At 38.6% G+C, this 13,790-nt stretch overlaps 1 protein-coding gene across 3 annotated transcripts in view; it reads left to right on the forward strand.

The window, feature by feature from the left end:
- The window catches only part of pimr49 (Pim proto-oncogene, serine/threonine kinase, related 49), an 18,821-nt gene continuing 5,031 nt past the window's right edge, over window positions 1-13,790 (forward strand). Inside the window, exons 1-8 of one of the 3 annotated variants that reach the window (XM_073909866.1) lie at window positions 1-550; window positions 852-1,052; window positions 1,161-1,243; window positions 1,358-1,408; window positions 1,475-1,847; window positions 1,973-2,152; window positions 2,231-2,326; window positions 2,419-2,780. In XM_073909866.1, the coding sequence (XP_073765967.1) occupies window positions 526-550; window positions 852-1,052; window positions 1,161-1,243; window positions 1,358-1,408; window positions 1,475-1,847; window positions 1,973-2,152; window positions 2,231-2,322 (1,005 nt within the window). In that variant the 5' untranslated portion in view covers window positions 1-525 and the 3' untranslated portion in view covers window positions 2,323-2,326; window positions 2,419-2,780. Of the gene's footprint in view, window positions 551-851; window positions 1,053-1,160; window positions 1,244-1,357; window positions 1,409-1,474; window positions 1,848-1,972; window positions 2,153-2,230; window positions 2,327-2,418; window positions 2,781-13,790 lie in introns of those variants that run through there. The other 2 variants (NM_001122713.1, XM_073909868.1) reach the window with 2 other exon arrangements.

The raw sequence follows: 13,790 nt of genomic DNA on the forward strand, positions 1-13,790 counted from the left end.
GGAAAATCATTGTGTTTGGCTGGTTAAAGGATAATTCTAATAAATGTATAAAATGTCTGTTGATTATTTTATTCATTATTTAATTATTTAATTAATTATTTAATTTCCACATGCGTGATTTTTCAAATTTGAGTTGCTATAGTAACGCGTGTTATTATATGACTCGATATATAAACACTGAAAGCGCTGAAAATCTTGGTTGAGAGACGAGGCGAATTCAGAGACTTGCAGAGACTTTTGTGCTGAAACTGATTCTTCAAGAAGCCCTGAGGATTCCTCAGAGGAGACTTTCTTTCCAGGACGACATCGGAGGATATTTTCTTTGAAAAGAATATATAATTATTTTAATCGTTCAGATTACTTGTTAAGACGCTTATTTTATTGCTCTTTTTTGTCATTTCTGTTTTAGTTTGTGCCTTTTTTCTACTTGTTTGTTTAACATTTAAGTTGTCTTTTATTGATTTGTCATTATATTTTCTCTTGTTTGTATTTTCTCTTGTGGTGGAGTTTTGCAGGACGGTCTTCATGGCGCAAATGGCTGAAAGAGGAAGTGAGTGTTCTTCATTTGACATTTGTTTATTATTGCTATGTTTATGTTGTGTTTTACTGTGTTTTAATAAATGAATATGAAGAAGATTGTGTAAATCAAGCCATATAATCTTAAAATATCCCCCTCTAACTAATAAATGATGTTTTATTTAATGAAGAAACAAACAGACTTATTGAGAAAGTATTTTATTCCTTGAATCAGTTTTAATGACTGTAATAATGCAGTGTGACCACTGACAGTGAGTGATGTTTTATTAATAATCAATAATCAGTGTTTGCTCTCTGTGATATTTCATCCTCAGGCCGCTCCAGATCCAGGAGTGCAGCTTTCACCCAGACAGCAGTTCAGGACACAGAGACACGGGACGCTTCTGGTGGGCTTCCTGGTTATTTGGCTCCTCTGTCCTCCCTGTTGGCCGATTCAGTGTCCACAGATCAGAGGAAGAGGAAGCAGCAAACGGCGTCCACCTCGTCTAGGAGACCTGCCAAACGCTCTCGCAGAGGTCAGCACAGGCTTATAGTGGAGACTCAGTTGTGAAATGATTGGTCATTAAAGAGACTCAACTCATGTTTTCTCTTCAACACATTTCTGCTGCTCTTCTGTGTTGCAGACCAATATGCCAAGGGCCCGTTGCTGGGACGAGGCGGATTCGGCTCTGTGTTTGCTGGGATCCGCAGGTCTGATGGACTGCCAGTAAGACTTTTCCTTCACTCCTTCATTCAGACAGGCTTTAGAAATGTTGATGTCAGTAAATGTCCCGTGTCCCGATCAGGCAGGGCTGATTTACTGTGCTTTATCTGTCTACAGGTGGCCATCAAGTACGTGTCTAAAGAGCCGACGGACACCAGACTGAAAGTTGTAAGTTGAGCGTGAATCTGTTGTGTTTGATTCAGTCCTGGATGTAACGAAGCATTTGTCCTGCAGGACGGTCAGGGTCGTCTGCCACTGGAGGTGGCGTTGATGACCCGCGTCTCTTCAGCTCCTGTCTGCCCCAGTGTCCTGCAGCTGCTGGACTGGTTTGACCATCGCAGACGCTACGTCCTGATCCTGGAGCGTCCGGCTCCTTGCCAAGATCTCCAGAGTTTCTGTGAGGAGAACGGCTGTCTGGACGAGCCTCTGGCCAAGAAAGTGCTGGTGCAGCTGATCGCGGCGCTGAAACACTGCGAGAGCCGCCGCGTCCTGCACCGAGACGTCAAGCCAGAGAACCTGCTGATCTCCACAGACTCACACGACATCAAGCTGCTGGACTTCGGCTGTGGAGATCTGATGAAGGACTCGGCCTACAGATACTTTGCAGGTTGGTTTGTGTGACTGAAGGAAACGCTCTGAGGATGTTTGTGAACTTGCTGTGATTCTCCAAAAGGAGTTTGTGTGTACTGGAGCCTTTAGAGTGTGTGTTTGTGCTCTTCTTGTGTCTCTCAGGCACTCCAGCTTTTGCTCCTCCTGAGTGGTTTCGGCATCATCGCTATCATGCCTCTCCACTGACAGTCTGGTCCATCGGCGTGACTCTCTACAACATCCTGTGCGACTGTTTCCCATTCAGAGGCGCACAGAGGGTCACGTCCAAAAGCAGACTGCACTTCCCGAGGAAGCTGTCGACAGGTAAGAGATGAAGATGATGTGGTGAGCGAGCAGAAGTTTGTGCTTTTGTGGTTCTGAAGGCTGTGTTGTGTGGAACAGAGTGCCGTCAGCTGATTCGCTGGTGTCTCAGTGCAGCGCCAGCAGATCGGCCCAGTTTAGATGACATTGAGCGCCACCCCTGGTTGCAGTGACCAGGTGGCCAGTGGCATTACACTTATTTGAATGCCAGCAGTCGTGGCTTTGCATTGTTAGAGTCAGTGTAGATAAATGCTTTCAATGATTTGTAGAAGGTGAGCAGATGTAGCAGAGGAACTGCAGAGAACAGCTTCCTGATCCTGAGCTTCCTCTGCTGCGTCTGTGAGACTCTGTGTGGATGCTGGAGGAGCTGAAAATGCAGCGCCAGCTGAAACCAGAGCATCGACGACACACATCAGCCAGTCTAAAGAAGACAGATGTGGAGGATTTAGACCAGTTAGACAACAGGTCTACTATTAATGACCAGCACATTGTATATTTGCATATAGCAAAGCAGAGATTGGTACATGAAGACAGTTAAACCTGTACAAAATGATCTATTTCTTATAAATATCATGTATTTCTAACATGTCATCAATGTACAGAACACAAATAAACATTCTTTACATATTTGATGTGGCTTTGTTAGTGATTGAATAATTCATCATAGACAGAGCAGGATCACAGTGAAGAGATTCATGTCTAAGTTATTTCTACAAAAAAAGGCAAATAAAGCACTTAATCAGTTTCCAGTAGAAAACAATCGTAAAGAAAATATTTAACATTTAGTTACACTAAGAACTGTGATCAGTGTATAAGCTGTTTAGAGGTATTTAGCTTATATTAAAGTACAGTCAGTGCTGACAGAGTATGATTTTCCTCAGCTCAATTAGCTTGCTTGGGTTTTCAGACTTGAATCTGGTGGAAATATTCTGTGCAGAACATTGGAGGAGATGAGAGAGTCAGATTATTAACTTTACTTCTGCTTTCTCAGTATTACACTGTACAGTATTATTTTCTATATGGTAGGACTCAAAAATCAGGAAAGATGTAATATCTACATTTATCTTTTATAAAAGTCCAATTCTAGCATTATGGATGAGACATTTGCTGTCAAAACTTAAAACTTAAATACACAGAAAAAATTTTAACATTACATTGAAACATTTGTTTATATTTACCAAAACAACTTAACACAAAGTTCTGGAAACAGAAAAATAATAATCTGTTAACATTTTTTACATTTTAAATGAGGAAAATAAACATGTTTTATGGATGTGACCAAAAAATTTTAGCGAGTTTACAGTATACAACATACAGTTGAGGTCAGAACTATTAGCCCCCCTTTGAATTTTTTTTCTTTTTTAAATATTTTTCAAATGATGTTTAACAGTGCAAGAAAATTTTCACAGTATGTCTGATAATATTTTTCTTCTGGAGAAAGTATTATTTGTTTTATTTAGGCTACAATAAAAGCAGTTTTTAATTTTTTATGAACCATTTTAAGGACAGAGTTATTAGCCCCTTTAGGCTATATTTCTATTCGATAGTCTACTGAACAAACCATCGTTCTACAATAACTTGCCTAATTACCCTAACCTGGCTAGTTAACCTAATTAACCTAGTTAAGTCTTTAAATGTCACTTTAAGCTGTATAGAAGTGTCTTGAAAAATATCTAGTCAAAAATAATTTACTGCCATCATGGCAAAGATAAAATAAATAAGTTATTAGAAATGACTTATGTAGTGGCAATTTTCTTTAAAGAGGCGCTCTCTGTGGTCAAGAAACAAAGTCTTACTCGGAATGTCTTTTTAAAGTTTTATTCTTTGCAAAGAAGGTCACAGTCATACAGCAACAACAGTTTCTGCAGAGTGAGACACTGAAGTCAAGTGTGTTCACCCTTTTATCTGGTTTTTACTACTTACAAGGTCAAACCCTAATACTGCCCATTCTGACGACAGTTTCTACAGAATGAGACACTTAAGCAAAGTATGTTCACTGTTCTATCTAGTTTGTACTGCTTGCAAGGTCAAATCCTAATAAGGCCCATTCTGTACGTGCATCAGGTGCTCCGCTGTTTCTGCTGTAAGTTTCCACTACACATGTTTATCTAAAATGAATTTCCATTACAATTCCTCTCTTTTTATCATTCATTGATAACTCATTATTAAATTCATTTTTCAATTGATTTCTAAAATCACAATGGTTAATCATTTAACAGGTTTCTGCTCACATCAAATACACTAGAGATGTTTAAACACTCTTCTTAATATAGTTTCCCCATTAAGAGTTACCTTTCAAAACATCCCTCTTCCCTGGGAGCCGGGCTAAACGAATAATCACTGTTATTGCGCTCCTGACCGAAATCAGACCCTCAGTCACCCCTCAGAGGTTTAAATCACAGAAATTGCCTGTTATTTTCACATTATTGATTTGTTCACACAACACAACACTCTACATCATCAATTCATCAATAACACTCACAAACATAGAAACACATTGTTGTTTCTGTACTCTTAAACATCACATTTACACTCTTCTCTCGATTTTCAAGCAAATGATCACTCTTTTAAGACTTGTTACAGAACATACCAACTCATGCGTTTTGCTGTTTTTGTTTGGAAAGACCCAAAATACATATACGTAAGCAAGCAGATAGTTATCTCAAACTTCAAAAAGTTAAGTTCATAAATATTTTCTCAATTAAGTAACAGCCTTCACCTAAATTTTGTTCTCAATTTGTTTACAGTTTTTCTTTATCCATATCCATGTAGCTGCTGCTATCGTCAAAGTCACAATAAAAATCATGACCCATGTCAACATTCATACCCTCTTTGTTAACCGCCATCTTTACCATCTGATGGGATGTTGTAGATGTAATCAGTCTGCCCACTGACCATGATACAAATCTGAATATACATGGCAGACAACGTAATATCACTAGACCCACCCCAATACAGGTAACATCACAGTAAAGGCCCAGTAGATCCAGTTTCCCACTTAAATGACAGCCAATCTAGCCATCAGTTGTTAGCGTTCTTAGGCTCTTTTACGGCCATTCTCATGTCGGCTACAATGTCAGAAATGGTTTCCTGGAATCAGGTTAATGAAAACAACAGAACACTCAGTGATAATAATAGCAATGTTACTACCCTCGAGATGAAACAAAGGCTCAAGTCGTTCTTGATTTTAACTGACATTTATTTGGACAGGAGTCTGTAGTATGTCTTGTACATTCTAGCCTTGCACTCCTTTATGTCCCAATATTGCCGTCAGAACTACGAAAAGAAATACATAAACTTCAATTAACCCTTTAAAGGTGATGTTGCACGTAATGAACAACATACATACAACCAAAAGATAAAGTGCACATTCAACATGTAAAGAAATACACTTAATTAGTTACAGGAGAAATATTCTCAACACCAATAACCTTGGTTAACATTTATGGACCAAATTTTGATAATCCGTGCTTCTTTCAAAATGTGTTTTCTCACATCACTGATATCTCATCCACAAATTTAATTATAGGGGGAGATTTCAATTGTGTTTTAGATCCATATTTAGACAGATCGTCAACTCAGCGTGCTCCCCCATCCAAATCTAGAGAACTGCTCAAAACATATATTAAAAATTATAATATCAATGATGTGTCCAGGTTAGCAAACCCAACTGGAAGAGATTACTCCTTCCACTCACAAGTTCATAATGTTTACACCCGAATAGACTATTTTTTGGTAGATTTAAAACTAATTCCGTTCACTTTTAAGGCCACCTATCATAATATTCTGATCTCAGAACATAGCCCAATTACAATTGCCCTGAAATTGTCAGAAATTGGTAATACTCAACCATTGTGGCGGGCAGACACCTATCTACTAAAGGATGAAAAATTTTGTGAGTATTTACAAACACAACTTAAAATATTTTTTGAAACTAATAACCAACCAAACATCTCTCCTTCACTTCTGTGGGACACTTTTAAAGCATATCTAAGAGGCTGTTTTATATCATTTAAAGGGGCAAAGAATAAGAAAAACAAAGCTACCTTAATAGATTTGGAAAAACAAATTAAACAACCTGATGAGCAGAATGCTATTACGCCTTCTTTAGATCTATATAAAGAAATATTAAATCTGAGATATCACTATAACAAATTAATATCTGAAAAGCTTTCAAATTCTATAATGTTTATGAGACAAAAATTTTTTGAGTTTGGTGATAAGCCACATAAATTGTTATCTAGACAGCTACGAAAGCTTGAAAATGACCGTGCAATACATCGAATTAAATCAAAATCTGGGACTTACGCATTATCCCCCAAAGACATTAATAATCGTTTTAAACAATATTATGAATCTCTATATTCAAGTGATTACAAGGATCCCAAGGCTGTAGAAACATTCTTAAACAGCTGTAATTTACCAACGCTAGATCAAAAGGATAGAGAATTTCTAGAAGCAGATTTTACTTTAGATGAAATAAAGAATACAATAAAGTCACTTAAAGGAGGTAAAGCCCCCGGCCCTGATGGAATCCCTTGTGAGGTATATAAATTATTAAACAATTTGTTAACGCCTTATATGCTTGATATGTTTTCCTCAGCTCTGGAGGACGGACAACTACCCCAGTCATTTAATGAAGCAGTAATTACAGTTATACCTAAAAAAGGAAAAGATCCTGAAGAGGTTGAGGGGTATAGGCCAATATCCCTCATTAATGTGGATCAAAAAATATTAGCCAAAACAATAGCCATCAGAATGAACACATTGGTAGGAAAACTAGTGAAACCTGACCAGACTGGCTTTGTCCCAGGCCGTAACTCTTTTAACAATCTACGTCGATTGTTTAATATACTATACTCCTCCCAAACAGACCGGTCTGACCTAGTGATCTTGTCCTTAGATGCCGAAAAGGCCTTTGACCGGGTAGAATGGCCTTACCTATTTGCCCTTTTACATAAATTTCAACTGGGGGAAAGATTCATTTCTTGGCTAAAAACTTTATATAAAAACTCTAGGGCACGAATACTCACAAACAGAACTTTGTCGCATCCTTTTAATTTATTTAGGGGTACACGTCAAGGCTGTCCACTCTCCCCGCTTCTTTTTGCCCTGGCCATTGAACCCCTAGCGGAAACAATTCGAACGAACGAGAGAATTCATGGACTTAACACTAAAAACACAACGAACAAAATCTCATTGTACGCTGATGATGTTCTTTTATATGTAACAAAACCTGCAAATAGTATTCCAACTTTACTAAAAGTTATTGAAGAATTTGGCTCATTCTCAGGTTATAAAATTAATTTAAATAAAAGTGAACTCATGCCAGTCGGTCTTAAGGACCTCTCACAAATCTACCCACTTCGTTTTAAATTAGCCATCGATATAATTACTTATTTAGGAATAACTGTGACAAAGAAGTTTAGCTTTTTAAAAGAAGCTAACTTTACTCCTCTCTTAGAAAAATTAAAATCAAATATTCAGTTCTGGAGGACCCTCCCCCTCTCATTAATAGGTAAAATAAATGCCATTAAGATGATTTTCCTGCCACAACTACTATATTTGTTTCAAAACATACCAGTGTTTATCCCTAAATCTTTTTTTATACAACTTGACAAAATTACTTTGCCCTTTATTTGGAATTACAAAAATCACAGAATTAAACAAGTGCACCTTTCCAAAGCTAGAAATGTGGGGGGTCTGGCCTTCCCAAACTTCCGCTGTTATTACTGGGCAGCTAATCTCAGAGTTATATCAATAATACTACATGATAACTCTAGACAGCTGGATTGGCTCGGGATAGAACAGGATGAATGTACCCCTTACGATCTTGGTGCTGTCATTCTTTCACCAATAAGATCTAAAAAAGAAATTTATAGAAACAACCCTGTTATTAACAGTGTTATTCGCACCTGGAGACAAATCCAATCTCATTTTAAGGTGGAACCACTACCTTTATCAATGCCAATAGCCGGTAACCCCTCCTTTATACCTTCTACACTAGATAAAGGCTTTTCACAATGGAAAGATGCAGGAATTTACACAGTTAGTGATCTTTACCAGAATGGTGCTTTCGCCACCTTTCAAGAAATCCAAGAAAAATATAAGCTTCACAGAAGTAATTTTTTTAGGTTCTTGCAAGTCAGGAACTATGTACACTCTTACTTGAAATCCACAACAATCAATCCTTCCTGTCTTGACATTTGTCTGAAGGACCATTTTGGTATGGAGAAAATGATTTCCCGCATATATAACACCCTTCAAACCCACCAATCGCCCACAACATCCACGATCAAAAAACTTTGGGAAGACGCGCTAGGATCAGAGATTCCTAATAAAACATGGACAGAGTGTCTGGAAGAAATACATAACTGCTCCATAAACTCCAGACACCAACTTATCCAATTCAAAATTCTACATAGATTGCACTACTCAAAAACAAAGCTTTCTAAAATTTTTCAAATCGTCTCTCAAAATGTGACAAATGCAAAATATCTGACGCATCGCTGCTTCATAGTTATGCCTTATGTTCTAGCTTACAGGACTTTTGGTGCAAAATATTTAAAGTTTTTTCTGAAATCACAGGGCAAACTATTGATCCAGATGAATTTTTAATTGTGTTTGGGGTTTCAAAGCACGAGCTTGGATTGTCCAAGTCTCAGCAACAAATAATTTCTTATGGCCTTTTAACAGCCAAAAAACTTATTCTGACATTCTGGAAAAATAAACTTCCTCTCTCTTTCAAATTATGGCTCAGTGAACTCACAAACACACTCCATTTAGAAAGAATACGGTACCATTTACAGAATAAAAAGCCAAATTTTTTTTAAATATGGGAACCTTTCATAAGGTACTTGGAAGGGAGAAATGGAACAGTTGTTTGATGGGGATATTGTTAAATCATATGGCAGCTCCAATTTTCAGTAATCTTTCTTAAGGGTGTGCACTACAGACGGAAACTGACGGGTGGGGGGGTGGGGGGGTATTATAGGGTTTTATTTTCGTTTGCATACTGTGATCTATTTTGTTTGAGTGCGTATATATTTTGTTTGTTTTTTCCTTCTGTAATGATAAGTTTTTTCCTCTGTCAATTCAGATAATGGTTTACATATTCATATGTAGACTCTGTAAATTGTGTTAGTAGACCAAGGGGAAAATTTGTATGTACGTGTGTATGTGTGTGTGTATATATGTGTATGTGTGTGTATATATATATATATATACGGACATGAAGTTGTAATATAATCACTTGTACCCAATAATTATAGAAGGAAATTTTTGTTTTAATATCTTTTAAATGTATTTTTATTTATTTTTTGCATAAGTAAAATGTGGAGGATCTTTTTTATATATTTGCAAACATTCTGTAATTGTACATATTCTTCCAATAAAAAAAAAGAAATACACTTAATTGGCTAATTATACATTACATACGGACACATAATCATACATGTTCACATACGTTAACACCATACGACACATACCTCATTGGCCTCTAACTCAAGAGGAATAAACTTGAAGGGTTGCAGTTTCTCTTAAACAAACTTCTTTGCACTTCTTAAACCTTAAAAACTTGTTTTAGCACAGCACCTTGTGGCTGAACTACTTGTAGTGGATCGGAAGAATATCTTCATTGCAACAATGAAATAATTCCCAAGCTAAACAAAACAAGAAAAGGTTCCCCCCTCCCCCTTATAGTTTTAGTTAAATAACTTTAAATGAATTAACATGCATTAACAACAAATATACATTACTTATTTATTCTAATGATTAATTTGAACATTTTAACTATTTATTGACTTTTTTAATGTAAAGTTTATGTTTATAGAGTGTAATATATAAGCATTGCTTCTGACGGCAGCTACAAGCAACATCAGTGTGGTTTGTCTCAATCCACACACTCCATTGCCAGTTCCAGAGCAAGGAAGATGAAGTAACATAATGTCAATGATAGCAACGTCAGCCACAGCGTGTTTTTTTTCAGCCCACACATACCTGGCACTCGGAATGGATGCCAGCGAATCTTTTCGTCCATCTTCAGATCTTTAATGCGATGGTCAATCACAGCTTATTCACCTCTCTTTTGGTCGCTTTCTCCTCCGTCTGTTTGCTGCTTGGTGTTGTATTCAGAAGTTACTGTCTCACACACACACCTCTTGACCTTGTCGTTTCTCCCCAGCTGTGACCTTGCTTCACTCAGATAGCAGCCTGCTGTTTTCTTCAGGCAGCTTCAGAGTCCCTCTTTCTCTCCTATTCCCTAGTGGAATCCTTCTCAGGTGATGGAACTTTCCTGCAGTGCCCAGCATGCACCCACGTCGCCCGCTCTGCGACCTTCACTGCTGTCTCGGTGGTCAGTAGCACTTGAAATGGACCCAACCAGAGTTTCGCTCTACAGCTCTTTCTCCTTAGGTCCCTCAACACCACGAAATCGCCAGGCCTCAGACTGTGCAGTGGTCTCTCAGCAGCCTTCCCCTGTGCAGCCTTTACCTGCACACAAACATCGGACAACACATGAGACAATTCTTTACAGTAATTCAACATGTCATTCTCACACACATCTGTTGAGGGTAGCTGCTGTTTTCCCCCATTCACACCTACACGCGGTGGTTTACCAAAGAGAATTTCAAACGGGCTCAAATTCATTTTTGATCTTTTTCTCATTCTCATGTACATCAGGACAATGGGTAGAGCTTGAACCCATGTAAGCCCTGTGTCTTCACAACATTTTGCCAATTTGTTTTTCAGGGTGCCATTTTCTCTTTCCACAGCTACACCTGAAGCCAGATGGTAACTACAATACATGTATGTTCTCAAATCAATTTCCAAATATTGGCCCACTTGTTTGATTGCTTCATTAACAAAATGAGTACCATTATCTAAACTTATTTTTCGTGGTATTCCCCAGCACAATTTCAGTCAGTAACGCTTTTGCTACCGCAGCTGAATCTTGTTTTGAGGTTGGAAAAACTTCAACCCATTTTGACCACATGTCAACCATCACCAAACAGTACCTTTTCCCATTGCATGGGGACAATTCAATGAAATCCATCATCAAATATTCAAATGGCCCTGTTGAAGGTGGATGAGATTGTGGAACTTTTATCGCTCTGGCCACATTATGTGTGTTGCAATTTACACATCGTCTACAGAAATTGTCCGCAAATGTAGTGAACCCCTTTGTTAACCACAGTTCCCTCATTTGTGCAACCATTGCTGTTTTTGACACATGATCTTTACCGTGAAGTAATTTCGCATAATATTGAAAAAATGTTTTGGTAAACACGCCTTGCCCTCAGCACACTTCCACACATTATCTTTCATCACACAGCCAGACTGTCTCCACTTGTTCTACTCTAGCCATCATCGCGAAGGTCTGCATATCCTGCAAAGAAGAACACACGTCATTGTTATCACCAACAGATAGCAAAGAACATTCAGAGTTGTCCTTGTCTTGGGACGCCGCGACTTTTGCTGCTCCATCTGCCCTAGAGTTACCTACAGAAACAGAATCTTTATTGTTAGTGTGCGCTGCGCATTTACAAATGGCCAGTTTGTCAGGTAGTAAAATCGCATCCAGCAGCGCTGCCACTAAAGGAGCATGAAGTATTGGTCGACCATCAGACTTTAGAAATTTTCTGTGTTTCCACAGAGCCCCAAAATCATGAGCTACCCCAAATGCATATATTGAGTCAGTGTAAATGGTAGCCTCTTTTTCTGCCATCAATTTACACCTCTTTCAACGTCACAAGCTCTGCGGCCTGTGCAGAATAGTGCCCTGGCAATTTTCCAGAGGTCACCACATCAAATTCAGTTGTTACAGCATAACCAACTTTATTCTGGCCTGTTTGTGGATCTTTAAATGCTGACCCATCCACAAAGAGGACATTGTCACAATTTTTAAAGTGGTTCGTCAGAAAGGTCAGGTGGTGGTGTACACACCTGTTCAAGTGCTGTTAAACAACAATGCTCTTCCCCACCTTCCTCAGTAGGAAGAAGAGTAGCTGCATTCAAACCAGTACATTGTTTAACAGTCTACCTCCATGGTTCTGTAGGAGCAATGACGTCATGAACCCACTCCTCTGATCTACCATCTGAACAAATGGTTTTGTTGGTACAGGTAAACCCAATGCAGGGGCTTCAGCCATTTGTAATTTCATGTTTACAAATGCCTGCTCTGCCTCTGTCGTCCACCCTAGTTTGTCAGTGGATTTCATCCCCTTCCCTAGTGTTAGGGCTCTCGGGGGTTGTTCCAAAATTGCATAATTTGGAATAAATGTGCGACAATATGAGCACATACCCAAAAAAGACAACATTTGGGTTTTTTTTCGTGGTTTTGGTACATTTTTTATACCACTCACCCTTTTTTCAGACAGAGATTTGCTGTGTGGTGTAATGACGTGCCCCAAAAAAGTTACCTTTTGTTTACCAAACTGCAATTTTGTCAAACTAACCTTGTGGCCCTCCTTAGCCAAATGCCTAAGGAGAGTCACAGTGTCTTTCACACACATCTCTTCATTCTCAGCACATATCAACAGGTCATCAACATACTGTAACAAAGCAGTTCCAGCTGTCAGGGTCAAAGGTTCCAAACCTCTTAACAACGCTTCATTCTATAAAGTGAAACAGACACCTGACACAGACATGTAAAGGTGTTGCCTTTGCCATTGAAATTAAATGCAAACCAAAACTGGCTGTCTTTGTCCACTGGCACAAATTAAATGCAAACCAAAACTGGCTGTCTTTGTCCACTGGCAGACTGAAAAATGCATTAGCCAGATCAACCACTGAATAGAATTGTGATTTTTCAGGAATTTGTGACAAAATCGTGTACGGATTTGGAACTAATGGAGCCCTTTGTTTGACAGCTGCATTTACTGCTTGTAAATCCTGTACGAAACGCCATTCTGTAGGCATCCCATTATCCCTTATCTTTTTTACAGAAAAAATAGGGGTGCGAACCTCAGAATTGTTGCATGGTACAATAACACCCTGTTTCAGTAAACCTCAAATACGGGGGTAATGCCCTCAATGGCTTCCCTTTTCAAAGGATATTGTTGTTGACAATGTCTGTGATCAGATTATGCAGTGATTGTCAATGGATCACAACCTTTGATTAAACCAACATCATACTTGCTTTTAGCCCATAATTCACTTGCTATTTCTGCTAAAGCTGGGTGTATGTCTGCAGCGTTAAAGTCAACCATGCAAGAGTTCTTTACGCAAAGTTTGTCAATAGCAGTCACAGTTCTTAAAACAGCTGTTTCAGTTTCACTGTCCACCCTAAAGGCCTGCGAGAGTGCGCTCAGTCTTCGGCTTCAACACACTGCTTCACAAACGGGCCTAAATCAGCCCAAGACTGATGTTTACCCTTGCAAACTGATATGTGAGGCACAGCCTGTGCTGACATGAGATAGAATGAAAGCTGCTTTTCTGACAGAGACACTGAAACTGCACACAGACTATCCTTCCAGTACATTTTCTCTAAAATCAAAGTTTCATTCACATTTGCCTCAAACCAAGCCTTTTCAAACTCTGCATCCCTATCAGTTACGACATGTGACGTACAATGCAGTTCACCAGGAGACATTATATCAATGTCAAAAGGTTTTACACGTTCTTTAGCCAATTTGCAAATTGA

Source organism: Danio rerio, chromosome 2 (genome assembly GCF_049306965.1).
Source record: "Danio rerio strain Tuebingen ecotype United States chromosome 2, GRCz12tu, whole genome shotgun sequence".
In the NCBI taxonomy this organism is placed as follows: Eukaryota; Metazoa; Chordata; class Actinopteri; order Cypriniformes; family Danionidae; genus Danio; species Danio rerio.